The sequence below is a fragment of the Osmerus mordax genome, chromosome 2, assembly GCF_038355195.1.
Source record: "Osmerus mordax isolate fOsmMor3 chromosome 2, fOsmMor3.pri, whole genome shotgun sequence".
In the NCBI taxonomy this organism is placed as follows: domain Eukaryota; kingdom Metazoa; phylum Chordata; class Actinopteri; order Osmeriformes; family Osmeridae; genus Osmerus; species Osmerus mordax.
In genome coordinates, this window is record NC_090051.1 from 19374680 (window position 1) to 19391935 (window position 17256).

The 17256-nt window shown below is 43.4% G+C and overlaps 3 protein-coding genes across 8 annotated transcripts; 1 reads left to right on the forward strand and 2 right to left on the reverse strand.

Moving 5' to 3' along the window:
* Nucleotides 1-2341: 2341 nt before the first annotated feature.
* On the reverse strand, nt 2342-12193 carry ofd1 (OFD1 centriole and centriolar satellite protein). Of its 4 annotated transcripts, none has more exons than XM_067261692.1 (23): nt 12125-12193; nt 11877-11978; nt 11553-11753; nt 11351-11419; nt 11238-11265; nt 11023-11130; nt 10779-10915; nt 10505-10678; nt 10305-10411; nt 10070-10189; nt 9309-9382; nt 9104-9195; nt 8795-8984; nt 7750-7880; nt 7372-7483; nt 6214-6783; nt 5773-5935; nt 5594-5685; nt 4054-4200; nt 3689-3837; nt 3377-3550; nt 3196-3266; nt 2342-2928 (listed from the first exon to the last, which is right to left on the reverse strand). In XM_067261692.1, the coding sequence occupies exons 2-23, from the start codon at nt 11970-11972 to the stop codon at nt 2883-2885; spliced, it is 3051 nt and encodes a 1016-aa protein (XP_067117793.1). In that variant the 5' UTR covers nt 11973-11978; nt 12125-12193; the 3' UTR covers nt 2342-2882. The 4 variants fall into 4 exon arrangements, with proteins under 4 accessions (XP_067117793.1, XP_067117785.1, XP_067117776.1 ...); XM_067261684.1 differs by having other exon boundaries at nt 6214-6786; XM_067261675.1 differs by having other exon boundaries at nt 6214-6936.
* A 202-nt stretch (nt 12194-12395) lies between these two features.
* trappc2 (trafficking protein particle complex subunit 2) lies at nt 12396-13945 on the forward strand. 2 transcript variants are annotated; one of them, XM_067257740.1, is made up of 5 exons: nt 12396-12444; nt 12703-12818; nt 13034-13176; nt 13343-13430; nt 13539-13945. In XM_067257740.1, the coding sequence occupies exons 2-5, from the start codon at nt 12726-12728 to the stop codon at nt 13635-13637; spliced, it is 423 nt and encodes a 140-aa protein (XP_067113841.1). In that variant the 5' UTR covers nt 12396-12444; nt 12703-12725; the 3' UTR covers nt 13638-13945. The 2 variants fall into 2 exon arrangements, with proteins under 2 accessions (XP_067113841.1, XP_067113847.1); XM_067257746.1 differs by lacking the exon at nt 12396-12444 and adding an exon at nt 12527-12545.
* Nucleotides 13946-14917: 972 nt separating this feature from the next.
* On the reverse strand, nt 14918-17050 carry rab9a (RAB9A, member RAS oncogene family). Of its 2 annotated transcripts, none has more exons than XM_067257723.1 (3): nt 16792-17050; nt 16509-16589; nt 14918-16396 (listed from the first exon to the last, which is right to left on the reverse strand). In XM_067257723.1, exon 3 carries the CDS (start codon nt 16373-16375, stop codon nt 15770-15772), a length of 606 nt encoding a protein of 201 aa, XP_067113824.1. In that variant the 5' UTR covers nt 16376-16396; nt 16509-16589; nt 16792-17050; the 3' UTR covers nt 14918-15769. The 2 variants fall into 2 exon arrangements, with proteins under 2 accessions (XP_067113824.1, XP_067113831.1); XM_067257730.1 differs by having other exon boundaries at nt 16509-16650.
* Nucleotides 17051-17256: the final 206 nt, after the last annotated feature.

The following is a 17256-nucleotide window of genomic DNA, read 5'->3' on the forward strand; positions in this document are numbered from 1 at the left end:
CACACACACTCACACACACACACACACACACACTCACACATACAGGCACACTTACCCTACATGCAGGTTAGCTACTGGCTTCCCTGCTGGACCAAGAGAAAATTCAGCTTCAATAACCTGCCAACTGCTCTCATTTAGTGCAGTACTAACAATGCTCCTAACCAACTAACTCGTCAGTGTTGCTTTCTGCTCTAACTCAGCCTGATGTGTGTTGGAACTGTTGATTTATGTTTGATATTTGAGATACTTTTGATCCTATTTTTGTAGTTCTCAATCTCAAAAAGATATTTTTTTCTTGATAAGCTATTCTCTTTTCATGTCTCATTTTCTTTCAATAGCCCTATGACTACAGCCAGTCTTTGTTAGTGAAGCTTAAAACAGTGCACTACACAACAATTTTAAAACAAGAAGGAAACTGGTCAGCAAAATGTGTTTAGACTGTGGTGTTGTTAATATAGACCTTATGTGGGCAGTTTAACAGAGAACATCATGTTTTGTTCATGATAAAAAATAAAAAGTTATTTTGTCATCCTTTTTAGCACAGCATGGCACGCCTTACAAAGCCACAAACAGTATATAGTGCATTTTTGACATTTTGTTATTCCTCAAATAAAGTTTTGTTAGGTTTAAAAATATGGTCTTCCTGTATCAGTGTTGACATTTAATTGAACAAGGTGCCCATTAGTTAGAAGCACAAACATCCAAGCATGAGAAAAGCTGCAAGAGACTAGCGCCCTGAATGAGAACTACCTCAGGTGTACAACAGGGATGGAACCTTCTTTACTTGAGATGACCACTTGCCCATTTCAGTGGGAGAGTAAAACTGTGGTGGTTTGAATGGTTAATTTCGGTTTTCTTGAAAGTATTCCTAGAATTCCATGTACACTTCTTAAGAACATCGGTGTAAAGGTTACTGTCACAAGACTGTGGGGAATGACAGGCTGAGTCTTACAAATCTACTATTCAACTGACCCAAGTAGTATTTCTTCTTGATATGGATACCAGGGTGTTGCCAGAATAATTCTTTTGGGTAGGCCTAGAAAAATATGGATAGGCATCTTTTCAGTTTTTTTACTTATTTACTTTTCGATGCGCACCCGGTGCATAATCTTAATAGATATTTTCGTTTTTGGGTATGCCTTAGAACAAATTACGTACTCGTGGCTACGCCTCTGATGGATACTGTAAGTAAAGAGAGCACAGAGAATAACACTACATCTGTACAACAGTGGGATTACACTACACCTCCAGATTAATACTTTAATCTGATTAAGATTAATGTCATTGTGAGATGAAAATCGATATTACAAAACATTACTTCATGAGGGTAACTACTGTTGAGAGTCTGGGACAGGTGAGGTTTGTTTATTCGACATTGATTATGGGGTAGAGAAATTAATAATGCTTGCTAAGTGTAGAGTATTATCTTCCTCAATACATTCCAAATCCCTATTGGTAACTCAGTGATTGTCGTGTCTCTCCCTGTACTTGCAAAACACAATATGCTTACATTTACATTTGTTTTAAATTGTGATATATAAAAATGTTCTTTTTTTAAGATGATTTGATTTTGATTTACTCTGCTTTGCTACCACGGAGGACCTTATAATTCAGACCGTGACATTTGTGTGAATGTTAACTGCTCTTTATTCAGACTGAGCTTTGATGTAGTGCTAGTCTGGATGTAGAGCTACAACATAGTGCTTGAGTGTACTGTACAATGTAAAGATGTTACAAGTCAGGAATTGGTTTTGTTCAACTTTTTTTGTATTGAAGATATTACCACTTAAACTGTTTTTAAATCTTGAATTGCATTTCAGTAATGTTCTTGATGTGCAATTGTTAATACTGATCTTATTACTGATGTAATCATTTTTTTTGGTTAGGTAGAGGACACTTACAGGGATATCTCGATGTTAATTCATTATTGCATGAAGGAGACAACAGTTTATGCAGTGATACAGTTGATGTGTAGTCATTTGTACTGACAACTATGGTAGGCAGTGTTTGCCCTTTTCATTTTTATTTTCTAATAGAAAAACTAATTAATCCATTGTCTATCTATGGCATAGTAGTTGTAGATGTTTCCTAGTTTCCTTTTTCCCAAGTCAAAAGTATATGAACCCTATATAGTATTTTCTAACCTTATAGCGTACATTTTCTATGAGTGTCAAGGGCTTCCTCATAAATGTATTTCTGGTGATGCTTTCTTCCTTCACTGATCCTGTAAATGAATATTTTTTTGTCAAAACACCACCAACATATGATTGGAAATGGCAATCTGGATGATGTAAGATTCAGCCAAAGGTTCCTCGGCAAGTACATGTCTTTATTGCCAATGTCTTGTTAACAGATATCTCTGAGATATTGTACAGCAGAACTTCCGAATGCAAGGGTATACAGTGGCCTACAGGAAGATGATGTAACTTGAACGACATCACTGCGTCTCAGTGCTTCCTGTGTATAGTACCAAAAAGAAAATAATCAAAATGGCTACCTATCAATCACCTGGAGGACAACAATCCAACATCCTGTCTGACAGGGGTCCCCCTCTGACATTACACAACCAGCCTGTTAACTGTTCATATGAAAAGACAAATAAAAATGAAAATTCAATACTTTCATTTGGCATTTATTGTTCACGGCAAGCACAACGCCATTGAAAACTATAACAAGCATAGTTTTTATAGATGTTAAAAACAGACTGCATAAGAAAATAAAAACAATTGCACCATAAACAAAACACTGTATTTACAAGTACAGTCAATGTACCTAGGAACTATCATTCACAAACATAACTATCCAAAATCAAACCGGATCAAAATGGGTTGCTGATCAAAACGGATTGTGATCTAAATACATGTCCTATGCATCACCTCAGCTCACCAGAACTCATCATCCACATCTTCATGAGAGAACGCAGCAATGCTAAGGAGACAGAAACCAAAGGTTAATCACTGACAACCATTAACTACAGTAGAATACATCACACAGTATATACCATAGCTCTCTGCTATATACCTGCATAGCTATGCCTATGTGCCTATGCTATGCAGTCTGTCCTACAGACTGGCATATCACTTGAGGGCCCTTTCCTTTGAAGGAGGTTGAAATATATTTTCTCCCATCCAGAACGGTCTTCAAGAAATCCCACAACTCTCTTCCTCAAAAGATCTGAGAACTGTTTAGAGTTACCTGTCATCTTTCTCCTCGGACACACTCCTTGCCTCTGGGCTTGTCTCTTCCTGTTCCTCTCTCCCAGGGCTCTGAACAACCACACAAGTTCAGACAATTAGTTACACAAGATGTCTGTTCCACAACAACAAAGCTTTGGTGAAACTACATTCAGGGGCGGGTTTTGAATATGTTGTTTTACCTGTGCATGCTGCTTCTCTCTTGTCTCCAGAACCATCTTCATGTATTTCTCAAGTGGGTTCACGTCTGTGGACATCTCCTCACCACCCCCCATTGGGTCCTTATGCTCTGGTTCCTCCAGGCCTCCTCCCTCCTGTGATTTGTTGTCTGCCTGCAGACGTTCCTCTTCTAAAAGCTAGTCAGAGACGGGCAACAATAAGCCTCAACTCGTAATCTCAGTCAATATTGTTTTGAACTTTTCAAAAAATTGAAAATGAAAAACATACGACTTGCTCGGTGTGCAACTGACGAGATCCGTCAAGACGCTCCCTACCCTCTCTTTCTCCAGTTTTTCAAGTTCCCTCTGTTCCCTCTCCTGGGCTTCTTCCCATTCTCGCTGTCGCCTTTCCGCTCGTTCTCTCCTCTCTCGTTCCCACCTCAGCTCCTCCTCTTCCTCATTCTCCACCTCCCTGACGGGTTCATCTGGGGTTGGTTGGACGTCAACGAAGAAAAACAAGATGATTACGTTGACCAAACGACAAATCTTGGAACAGACGTTAGAGAGGCAGAAAAGTGTGCGTTGGTGAGCTATGAATCGTCGAATGGTACAGTAGTACTATGAAGAAAATGTGGGAAGATGGTTTTGGCTGCGGTGAAGGGTCAACTAAGTGCTGGGTGCAGTCTTGCTCGCTCACTCACCCCCCTGCTCCTCTGTCTGTGTCTCTGGGGGGTCCCTGGGGGCCTGGGGGAGGGGAGCCTGGGGGAGGGGGGCCGAGGGGCCGTCAGGGGCCTCCTCAGAGAGAGGGATGGCCGTGTCCAGGAGCAGCTCTGGAATGTGGCTGGGTTCTGCAGGGAGAGACACACAAAGAGGTCCTTTATGCGCTGCCATAATGCAGGAGGGCAGGAGGACTGCCACAGAATACATAATCAGTTGCCCTTCATCTTCACCATTGTGTAGGGCTACTGAGAGGACACTTTGGAGGCCAGTCACACATTCATTAAAAAAAGAGCCAATGGAAACCCAAACAAGCACAAGCTGATTTTGTAGAATCTAACAAGTTGAGGGTACCAGTTTATTATTATTATTATTATTATATATACATATATTTTAAAAATACATCTTATACACTGAATCTAAAATCTGCAAGTGAACACAACATTGTTGCAATGTTACTTTGTACATTTGGACCCAGACAGATGGAGTACATTATTCCTCTATTAATACTGTACAGAGCAAAACGGCAAAGAAGCAGAACAGATTTTTTCTAAAGCTTCACATTCATGCACTCTATGACTCGCAGTCAATTAATGTAAAAGAATCATCTATACCCAGTCAAGACTAAAATCGTCATAGAGATCGGCTGGTGATGAACATGCATCCTCTGGTGTGAGCATATTGTCCCTGTCTCACACAGTTTCAGCAAAGCTAGCAGAACGTGCTGTACCAGAAGTGGCATGGGAGTCAGGTGGCCGAGCGGTTAGGGAATCGGGCTAGTAATCAGAAGGATGTTGGTTCGATTCCCGGCAGTGCCAAATGACGTTGTGTCCGTGTGCAAGGCACTTCACCCTACTTGCCTCGGGGGGGAATGTCCCTGTACTTACTGTAAGTCGCTCTGGGTAAGAGCGTCTGCTAAAATGACTAAATGTAATGTAACTAGCGCTAGTGTCCATTCTTTGTCAGGATGTTCTTTCCACTCAATCAGGACTGAGGACAAACACGCCGCTTTAGGAAGCAGTGCATGCTGGGAACGCAGAGTGCTTGTCATTCCCTCTCTGTGTCCCAGGGAGCAGACTTCTGCCGTGACCCATTCATGGCAGCTATATATAGACTGCTGTATGGCCACCGCGGATTAAGGTGTTTAATCGTAACTCTGCAGAACGGTCTTAGTCAACAGAGTTTAGAGCGTATGGCAGAATATGGACAAATGGCTTTGCTTGGACATCAATTCAGCCTGATAGTGCAGAGGTTTGCATTTGCTATGGATGTATCGGGTAAATCCTAGCACTGGGAAGCACGGCACACAGATGAAATGGACAGAGCAGTCCATGGGATTATCACAGTGTAAAACCTCACTAAGTGGTTGTAGGCTGTGGTTGTCATCTTAGTACCGAGGCAACACGAAAGCAGGTCACAATACAACCCTGACACAATGCCCCGATAATACACCTAACACACACACACATGCACGCGCACACACAGTATCCTCAGAAATAATCTGAGGTTTCCATCGCAGAGTACCTGGCAGGTGTTCTGCGAGATCCTCTAAGGTGATCTTCTCAGGCTGGGGGGACGAGTCGGAGCTGGAGAAGACCGTCTGGACCTGGGGGGGGCTGAGAAGAGGACAGACGCTCGTCAGCATGCCACCAGCCTCTAAAACAGCGGCGGCGCGGACGTCTGAGGCCAGAGCAGCCAGGTACCTGCACTGGTCTCGCGCTGTGCTCTTGAGCTGCGGGCTGCGAGGAGAACTGAGGTCGGAGGCGAAGTCTCCAGAGGATGCCGCCGCGTCTGCCGAGCGTACGGGAGACACGGGCCTATCAGGGGACAGCTCGGGGAAGGGCACGGGAGAGCCAGACGCTGCCTCTGAGGAATCGAGGAGGTCGTTAAGAGGATAGAGCCACTACGAAACACACAGCTACTACCGTGTTGGAACAGGACGCAGTGAGAGTGAGGTTGAGTGAGTCATTTGGATCTCCAGGTAAATAAATAAACAGTGTACAGAATGGCTGGCTGGAGTAGGGTATTCGGAATTGTTGCCGAAGCATAAATAGTTTATTTCTTGGAGGAAAAGTTGTTTCGGAAAAACCTTTGAAGGAGGAAAGACACAATAAAGCCGACCGAAGCTGAGGAAAATCCTTTACCTTCCACAGTCTCTGTTTGAAGCTGACGCCTGGACAGGGAGAGGGGGGTTGAGGACAGCCGCCTGGAGGGAGAAGATGTTCCTTCTTGGGGGTTTCTCTCTGCTGACCACTGGGACTCACTGAGGTCCAGGGACTGAAGACCCCGGTTGCTTCCTGGGCCTGGGAACCAGTGCTGGGCTTGGTCGTCTGAAAAGGTCACCCTGGGGTGCGGTGCCGGGGAGGTTCTGCTGTGGTGCAGGGAGGTGGGTCTTTGGGGTGACAGAGGTCTCTGAGAGACCTGGGGGTGCTGAGGGGAGAAGGGGCGAGAGAGCTGGGGTATGTGTTGCCTCGGAGGCGAGAGAGGGCGGTGGGAGACGGTCGCCCGCTGCGGAGAGAGTGGTCGCGGGGGCAGCATGTGAGATACGGCAGCGTGCACTGCCCTCTGCTGGTAGTTCCTGTAGGCCTCCTCCAGAGTCTCCGCCTCCTTCTCCAGCACCCTGATCCTGGCTTTGGCTCCAGCCACCAGATCCCCGTCTGAATCCGGGGAGCTGCTTCTGCCCCAGCGGCCTGATCGCCCTCTGGAGGGCCCACCTGCTTCACACACATCCCCGTAAGGCCCCCTGACCCTGAGCAGAGCCCTGTCCACATAGATATCAGGGGGTACCAGCTTGTCAGGGCTGAGATCCAGCACTGAGCGGTCCACCAGAGAGGGCTTGGGGTGACGAAGCACCTCGCTCTCCAGAGCTGCCGTAAGCATCACACACACACAACAGGATGAAGGGAGGAGGAGGAAATGGGAGAGAAAAAAGGAGAAAGTCTGACCAACCACCATAAAGACATAGCAGATAAGCTAGAAGAGGATGGATTCGAAAATTGATTTTGGCGGGTTGTGAATGTGCATCTAAGGTTTTAGATGCCTTCGTCTCCTCGACTCATTTCAATTTCTCATCATAAAACACAGATTAAGTCAAAGCTGCCGGGTAGCTTTTCATTTGGGCACTTGAAGACCAGTGTAGAAACAAGGTCAAGGAAAAGAAGCCAGCTTTAACTACTGAGATGCATACTACAGCAAACAGGGGGATCCCGAGGCTAAGCGCTCAGTTTGATGCGTGTAGAGGAACTACGACCACATGGTGGTTCAAAGGTCACCATTAGGAAGCACGGACACTCAGGTGGTACCTTGTTGTGTTTGACGGAGCTGAAGTTTGACGTCCTCAGCATGGGTGGTCATCCACTGGGTCCTCTCCTCACACTCGATAAGCTGGGCCTTCAACTGAGCACAAACTTCCACCTTCTCACACACACACACAAAGACACACACAAAGACACACACGTACAAACACACAAAGACCACAAAAAAAACACACACACAAAGACACAAAAACACACACAGGATGTCACGGGAAAGAACCCTTAAACCCGCCGGAATGTCTGAGTCTCTGTAAAAGCCAGATGCAGGGCTGAAACAGTCCCACAGTGGTGGACTGGTGGATGCAGATGCGTTTGAAGACAAGCGGACGTATTGTTTCCCACACTCAGCCCTGTGGCGTGACTGACCTCGCTCTGGAGCTGAGCCTGCAACACCTGTCTCTGGCTCTCACACTCCTCCCTGTCCAGCCTCCGGGCGCTCTCCAGGCGCTGCAGCTCTGCCTGCAGGCCCAGCTGCTCCTTGGATGGCCGGCCCAGGTCTGCAGGAGGGGACAAGCACAGCAGCTTACACACAAAACAGTGCATTGTCACCCGGTCATTCGACACCACGCAGTGCCTGACGCCCACACTTGGAAGAATAGCGGGGGTAGCGAGTCAAAGGAAGTGTGGCACCAGAATGTTGTCAGGGTATGAACAGGGAGAGAAGTTCCTCAGCCCCAGTGGTTGAGTTCTAGCTCGTCTGCCAGGCTGTGTCGGGGCAGACAGACACGGTGCTGGGGGGAGAACAGCATTGGGCACATGGTGTGATGTGGTTAACGAAGCCGACTCCTGTTGAGGATGAGACAGCGTCGACTCTCATCCCCAAGTCCTCTCCTCTGACAGGAAGAGCATTGTGTCCCTCAGAAAAAGGAGGGAAGCCATGGCAACCTGCCCAGGGTAAAGAGAGCCCTCTGTCGCTCCCTCCTCTAGGCTCCCTGCCCGACTCCAACCCCTCCCCTCCCCCGCAACCCCCTCCGAACCGCAAGCTTTCACTTCAAAAAGCTGCCTGTAAAGCTACAGACAGACTAAAGAGGCCCTGCATTGACAGGCCGGACACACGCAGACAAACTAGCACCCCAGAGCCAGAGGCAGTTGGACAGATAACAAGACGACATTCTTCACACTACATTGCTTCTTCAGACACCACACTAGAACAGGACAAACCTCGAAGCATTCATCAGACACATCTGTATTGAGTTGCAAAAAAAACATCTAAAATGTCTTCAACAGACTCCAACTTGTAGTGACAAAGAACATTTCAAAATGGTGGGATCCAATGGATTATTACACAGGCTTAAGATGAAACCCCCTCATGACAGGGCTGGAGTGGGCCGAGCCTTTGTGGTACCGTGAGCAGACTCTACCAATTCTCATTCTTGGGGGGGGTGGCTGGCTGATGACCCTATCATCTTACCTGCTCGTAGCAGCTGGATCTCCCCCTGGGCCTCCTCCAGCTGCTTCCTAAGCAGCCTGAGCTGGGCCTGCAGCTCCACCTTCTCCCTCCTCAGGCTGGGGTAGTCGCTCATGGTCCCCAGCCTCTCCCTCAGCAGCTCGTTCTGCTGGCCCAGGATGGAGGCCTGTGCCTGGGCTGTGTCCAGCTCCGTCTGCATCAACCCCAGGAGGGCACGTGGAGGAGCAGAGCAAACGTGTCGAAAGTAGATCCTCAACGCTTTGAGAACTTTCTAGCAGTCGTAAAAGATCGGTTTGGGGTGGCGCTGCTTACCTGCAGTTGCCTCAGCTCAGAACGGGCTCTGGTGTGTTCCTTTAGCTTGGCATCGAGAGAGGACGACTCATTTTGTATACGGCAAGATTCCACTGGGAGAAAGATGGCGTTGGGAAAACGTTACTACAGACAATGATAAGTTGTGTAGATGACAGACGTCAGAGATAAGCTATGTCCTTAACGTACAGAAGGGAAACACACACACCTTGGTTTTTTTTCTCATTTTCTGTTAGCTTCTCAGTCCTCTTCACATAATCTTCCTTTAACTCCAACTGATACCTACAATTCACAAACACCAGAGAAGAAAACACAACTTTAAAATCCATATCAGGCATTTGAGTTAAGTTCCTAAAGGGGCTGAGTCATTTATTGGTTAATGTGCAAGACATTACCAAAATTTATAACCATAGTATAATATACACTTTATCCCAAAAGTCGACATGTTGACAGAATATTGCAACAGCATGTTGTTGTCTAAACAGCCATCGCTATGCTTCTTGTTGGACAACCTTGATGACCGGTCCCAATGTTACCAGCATGTTACACTAATGCTCCCTGACAGCTTGCTTTAGGCCTACTTGCCAGATTTACCTTCTAAAAATAACCAGCCTGATGTGGGATTTAATACATAATACTATTGTGGTGATAGTCAAACATTGACCATCTAAAGAACAAAAAAACAAGTAGCTTGCTACTGTACCACAGTTAAAAGCCTGCGATACTGAACAGCTCCACCAACCCTCAAATAGCAACGGCAAAACAAACCTACACATAGCAACAAGGGGACAGACTCACGACCTCAACGGCAACACAACACTGGCAGAAACAATCCATAACCAAGCCTTATCACAACAATTTGTGGAGCACCATTAAGTATAACCATTAATGACTTTGTTGTCCTAAACTACAGTGACACCTTGTGGTTTCAAATGAAACAGACAAAAATACAAGTATGCAGTAAGTTACCTTGAAAGTTCATTCTTTAGTTGTTGGTCGTAAGTGTCCTCCATCGTTTTTACTGCAAGTTCTCTCCTCCTGAGCAAATCATCCATGGTCTTGTTCTTCTCCTCTTGAATTTTGCAGGTCCTGAGTTCAGTACACATCGTTGAGAAAAGCACCTAACCCTCCTGAGCTGACTGGTGAAAGGCCGGTTCAGTGTTACTACAGTGCGTGCATGTGTATGTTTGAGACATAATCGTACTTTTCAAAAGCTTCAATCCTCATCTTCAGCTCTGTTTCCCTATTTCGGACGGTTTCGATTTCCTTCAGCAGGGCTTGTCTCTGCATAAAGACATCCTTTTCCTCGATCTTGAAGAGGAGATAATTCCACAGACATTTAGTGTACAGGTCCCCTCACCTTTGCATTAGATGTCAATTATTGTAAAAGTGAATTACAAGCACCTCTTGTTGTTTTTGTAGCCTTTCTATGGCGTGTTTCTCCCTGGTGATCAACGCCTCAGCCTTCTGTTCATTTGTTCTCTCCATCTCCTGTTTCAACTCAAACATCTCTTTACGGGACCTCTCTTTCTCTTCCATCTTCACCTTGGCCATCTCCACTTCTTTGAAATGCTGTAACTAAAGCAAACACAGGTTGTTTAGCGAAGACACAGCGAAAATAAGCAACACAATGAAAACACTGAGTAAAAATAGCATGTGATGTGAGTGTTTGGTGTACCTTTGCATTCATTTCTGCTTGCACCTGCGCCTCAATCTCTTTTCTATAGGCAGCCAGTTTCGCTTCATATGAAACCCACTTGTCCCCACGGTAACGAAGCGCCTCATACTCCTCATCAATAACCTTCATCTTGTCAACTGTGAACAAAAAAACTGCTTTGAGCAAGTGAGTCAGTACTGTACAAACCTGGTGGAACGATCCCGGGTTTAGTCATTTTAAGACTTGAGGAAGAACTGAATCGCACCCAGAGACTCTCTGTAACTTGGTGTCGTGGTGGTCTGGGTATCAACATCACAGCGGTCTTTATGCATGTGAGCATCTGTTAGTTCCATCAGGAGGCTGATGAGCAACCCTGAGGGAAATCAGACACATCATTCAGAAATCGGCCATAAGACACACATAATGAGAAGCTTATGAATTGACATGGTGGATGAACAGAACACTGTACTGTAGGAGTACCTTTCTTATCCGCCTGAGTCCGCAATGCCTGTTCAGATGGTCAATTAATCATCAGTATCATGTACAGAGAAGAAAAAACTGTAGTCTACTTTTCACTGGAATGTTGACATTACCAGAGTTTTATAAAGTGGTGAGCCTGGACTTATTTTCATCAGCTGGAGAAGATCTCTTGTGTTGAAAAGCTGGCAAGACATGAAATAGACAAATTAACAAGGAAGAAAAATAGCAAGTAGCAAGCTGCAACTAACTGGTCTGAATGTGAATGCATCTAACCTAGGTTTGTTAAATTCACGCATCCGCGCACTGAGTACTCACCATATTCTTGCCAAGGCCACATTCAGGGTAAAACACAGACAGTGTGTATTCATATCCGGAGTTCCGTAGGTGATCAGCCACCAGACTGTTAGAGGCTGTTACAAGCACAGAATCTGATCTCATAGAAAATGGACTGGGCACATTTTCTCCACCCGCGACAGGGTGCTTCAATTCATGAATCAACTGGTTTCGAAGCTGTGTCTAGAATTGAGTGTTTCACAGAGAGACAAACGAGCAGGGAGAATGCTAAGTTAAAAGTGCAACGATGTAAACAGTTAACTCAATAGCTGGGGAAACGAAAATAGCTGACGTAGCCTTACTTACCTTAAGAGTGTCAAGCACTCCCCTAGTCTTAAAAGTTTGGTAAAGCCTCTTCCTCAGCTCATCTGGAGATAAAGCCTCCTCCTTGGTTACAGACATTTTGACCTGAGCAAGGGGAAGCAAATACGTTCTAATTAACACACTAACCTATCATACTTGCTACATGTTCAGATGTAGCTGCTACTTACTCAGAAAACTACATTTTAATTCTACAATTTAAAAAAACGCTCGGATTAAGGTAAACGCCTTGCCTAGTAACCAGTTGGCGTTATCCAAGTGTCCACAGTTTTAAATCCGACTAACTGACATTTTGTTGTTTTAGTTCCGGACACACAGTTATGACGTCGTGTAAGTGCCAGTTGGAATATACATATTTTAAACGTGTATTTACAATATATTAACAAATATAATAATAATAATAATAATAATAATATGTCATTATTTAAAGTACAATATATATTTAGATGTTGTATATATGACACAAATGCGTACATTTACACTTTAGCGTCCGGAAGTTGCCGTCGTCATCCAGATGCGACAACATAGGCAGGAAGACGGATCTCTTTAACAGGTAAACAAACGCAAATAGTTATGATCATAAGAGTATAGCCCTTTATCTATACCACTATTTATACATGGGGTTTAATTTCAGCGCTATAAATATCGATTTAAGTAGATATTTTGTTAGATTTCTTCATTAGCATGCTAGCTGGCTAGCTAGCGATAGCCATTTTTCACATCAATGCATTCAACCGTACTATTACTGTACCTCACTGTGTCCTTGTTCATTTGGTTCGTTTCGCTTGAATTCGTTTTTTATTGTTAACAGGGCCTATTTCTGAAAAGTGAACCATGGCGGGTAGTTTTTATTTTGTCATGGTTGGTCATCATGACAATCCTGTCTTTGAGATGGAATTCTTACCGTCTGGTAAAACTGAGTCAAAGGTATGACATTATATCTAACCATATTAAATAGAAAACTTTTCTAGTATGTTACTGTCGTCGACTTTAAAGTACACTCACATTCTTCGCTAAAATAACTTGGAATATACAGAATATACATATACAGACAATATGGTTTAAGAGCCAGTCAAAATCTGTGACCTGATATTGAAAATTATTATTGTATGTCCATTCTGTTTTTTTCTTCTTGTTAACAGGATGACCACCGCCACTTGAACCAATTCATTGCACATGCAGCGCTTGACCTAGTGGATGAAAACATGTGGCTGTCGAATAATATGTACTTGAAAACTGTGGACAAGTTCAATGAGTGGTTTGTGTCAGCTTTTGTCACTGCAGGACATATCCTTTTTCAGAATTCACCCACTGATGGATTATCAGTGTAGTATACAATAGGCAAACTACTAAAATACTATCAAGTACTGTAAAACTAACATTGCTCTATATTGGCTGTTGACTAGTAACCAGACAGTCCTTGTTCATGTTGTTCCTTAACTGTTAGCTTTACATATGAGATTCATCATGCTTCATGATGTCCGGCAGGAAGATGGCATTAAGAACTTCTTTAATGATGTGTATGATTTATACATCAAAGTAAGTGGCTTTTTTATGCATATTTGACATCTTCTCTGAAATTAATTGAAGCTTCGAAGATGTTACAAATATCTGGTAAATGTTTCTACATTTGTTTCTCTCTTTCAGTTTGCGATGAATCCTTTCTATGAAACCAATGCTCCAATTCGTTCCACAGCATTCGACAGAAAAGTTCAATTCCTTGGAAAAAAGCACCTTCTAAGCTGATCAGCTAACCTAATTAACTGATTTATTCTTTCCTATATTGGTTGTGTGCAATTTGTTATAATATATTTTATTTTTACTGATACATGTATTTTGTTAATTCTCATAAATGAATGACATTTTACTGTATTATATTATTTGAATAAATTGCCTATTACTGTATATAAGCATTACTTTTGAAATTGATAGGCTAACTGAAATTGATAACAATGGCATATTTTGTTGTAGACTTCCTGATCAAGTGATATGTCAAATTCCAAACTATGGATAAAAAAACTGTAATTGTTTTTTGTTCTCCCTACTAGGTAATTAACGAGGCATGTTTAGGCATACAGAACGACAACTGTTCCATTGACTAACTGGCACAAGTATGGAATAGCAACATTGAGCTTTTGTCCAGTCTTGTGCCCTAGTCTTAAGATACTTGTTAGTATACCCTGACCTATTATACAATGGCCTGCAGATACATACACACTCAAAAACACACTTCTCATACATAATTTCCTTTATTCAAACCTCATGACTTAACCAAGTTGTATGTCATTTGGATAAAATAGTAACAGCAAGCTACAAACATGCTGCTGACATCTTTTGTTTTATGCTTTGTGAAAATAGATGCACCGGAGAGAAATAAAGAGGAAAGTGTAATTTACGCATAATTTATTTTAGTTGTAAATATGCATACCATTTATCCAGGTCCAAAGTGCTAAATGTTGTATACAATATGGAAAATAAGTAACAAAAAATAAAAAACTATCTGCCGTAGCTTTTCAACAAGTCATTGGAATCACAAGTTTGGCAGGGAGGAGACAATATTTTAAATTGTGACAGAAACACTGGGCTTTCTGGGCAAGTCACTTCTCTATCACTAGATCAAAGGATGTTGTGCATTTATCCTCTATCTGAAAATGTAATAACTCAAGAAATCATTCAAATATTGATGTATTAATATAACTTTTTAGAAAGTTAGTGAGAGATAACTGTAGTTTATATTAACTTATCTTCCAGTGTGTTTGTTAGATGATGAGAACACAATCCATGTAATGTTTTTAAACAGCCATTATAAGGTCAAGAAAGTGCAGGTAAAATTCAAGAAAACACTCAAACTTCCACATCTTTCATCATAATAATAAGGTAATGAAGCATTTAAGGCTGTTTAAATCTCAGAAAATAAAATAATGACAGCATTTCTGTAAATAATATTTAATATTAGGCACCTTTTAAATTAGAAACTCTCATAACAGTATATTACAGTATCACACTTGAAGGCTGGTTGCAAAAAAAGTGACTCAGCAGAAAAGTATGTCATCATGTGACTGACATTTTCAGCTCATCTCAACCCGGGATCAGAGACCATTTGTCACAATGAGAGAAACCTCCATATTTCCACAAAAAGGAACCCTCTTCTTCAGAAAATAAATCAGGAATGGTGGCAAATATTTCTGTCAACAACAAATGATGCATACTGTGTTGCATGCTGTCATCCATTCCAGGTCCCTAACAAAGTCCAGGCATGGATGTCCATGCACCGACTAAGCAACAGCATCTTCACATTGCAGATACCCACAAAATTAAAGCAAAGCTCAACCAGCAAAATAACAAGCATATTTGAAATAAGCAAAACAGGTGCAGTTCTTCTCAACCTTTGATTAGTTAGTCACCATGCAACTTTTGAAGGTTGAAAAACCAACAAGAAGTGAAACCTCATTCAAATATTGTGGCCACCAAGTTATATTAATAACTTTGATGATGCATTTTAGACAGCTAGTATCGTTCAGTGATCACAGGTGTTGAAATATCAACGTGTTTCCAGACATCAGAGCTTTGACAAGTAGGCTAAATCTCTCTAGAATATCATCTTCCGACAATACCCGTTTTTTCAACTTCGATGAGAAAGCAACAACCTAACACCAAGGCCTAATTCTTCTTCTCATAATCCCAATGTGAACACTTATAATCTCCTTATTAAGGACACATTTAAATGAGATTTTTTAAGTAACAGGAGAAAACCTCAAGCTCATCTCAACAGTGGAGTTAGGCACTCCAGAGTGAAGGTGTATAACAAGAAGAACTAGACTTGGGCTTTGGAGAGCGCGGATGAGCTCGAACCTCAGTGACGTCGACTCCAGGCGTCATCAACAGCAGGAGGCACTCGAGCGCGGCTTCCTGCGGAGGTTCACCGTGTCTGTAGGGATGAGGTGGTCCGTCCTCTCCTCCATGGCCAGGACCCTCCGCACGGCCTCCTCAAACGCCACCGCCACGTTGGTGGAGTTCTTGGCACTGGTCTCGTAGTACGGATAGTTGCCGCTCTCACGACACCACTGCTGGGCATCCTCAGCGGACACCTGCCTCTCCGTAACATCCACCTTGTTCCCCAACACCACGAACGGAAACTTCTCCGGCTCCTTGACGTCCGCGTAGTAGATGAACTCCTTCTTCCAGTTGGCCAGGTTCAGGAAGCTCTGGTTGTCGTCAACGCTGAAGGTGAGCAGGCAGCAGTCGGAGCCGCGGTAGAAAGGAGTCCTCAGGCTGCGGAAACGCTCCTGGCCCGCAGTGTCCCAGATCTGCAAGGTGACTAGGTGCCCATCTACCTCCAGGTCCTTGTTGAGGAACTCCACGCCGATCGTGTGAAAGAGGTGCGTGTCAAACTTGTTGGTGACATAGCGGTTCATGAGGGAGCTCTTCCCCACACCTCCATCTCCCAAAAGGATGACTTTCAGCAGGGAGGACTTGCCTGCCATGGTGATACAACAACTCTTTTTCTGCAAAGCAGGATGCAAGGTTCAATAGCTTTAGGCCACATTCAAACAAGTAAGACGAGAGAGACTGCAGTTTAACCTTTGCTGGGAGCCAGGGAAATGAATTGAGACTTACAAGTGAATGATTGAAGCCTCCTCCCGTCTCAGCCAGCCCGGATCATGTGCCGCAGACACTGGTCCTTGGTCACATGAGTCTCTTTTTCATGTCATTGCATGACATAATAAGACAACAAATCAGTCTAACAAGCTAACGTATGCTAAAACGCAAAAAGACAGACAGCAAATATGTAAACCACCGTCAGCTGTCTTCTATTTCGTCAAAATGAATAATACACTATCCTTTTTTTGTTGCATTTATTTATAATCAATCTAGAAAACTGGTTTCCCCAGATACCTACCTTGTTTATGAACCTATCCAACCAGAATCCGTCCAGCTAACGCTAGCTAGCTAGCTAGGCTACAGTTTATAGTTGATCTTTGCAAGCGATGTTATGTTAATGTTAGCAAGCAAACCTAGTTCTGTAGGTCCGAATTGCTGCCTGAGACAACGGGGCTATCAGACATTTGACAGCTAATTACAGACTCAACGGTTATTTGCTTCTATGTCAACAGCACTGCTTAGCTTGCTAGCTATCTGCGGATGATGATGCTGGTGCTGCTTTTTAAAACTGCTGTCTTGTCTGACTGTGACAATCCTCATACGTGTATGAAAGTGCATTGCCAACAGAGGGCGATATTTAACAAACGATAAAGAACACGTTTTAATTGAATTTAGTTCAAAATATTTCGGAGTAAAAAAACTAGAACTATTGGTTAAACTTTCTGAGTGCAGGCCTACTTTAGCTTCAAAAGATAAAAGTGAT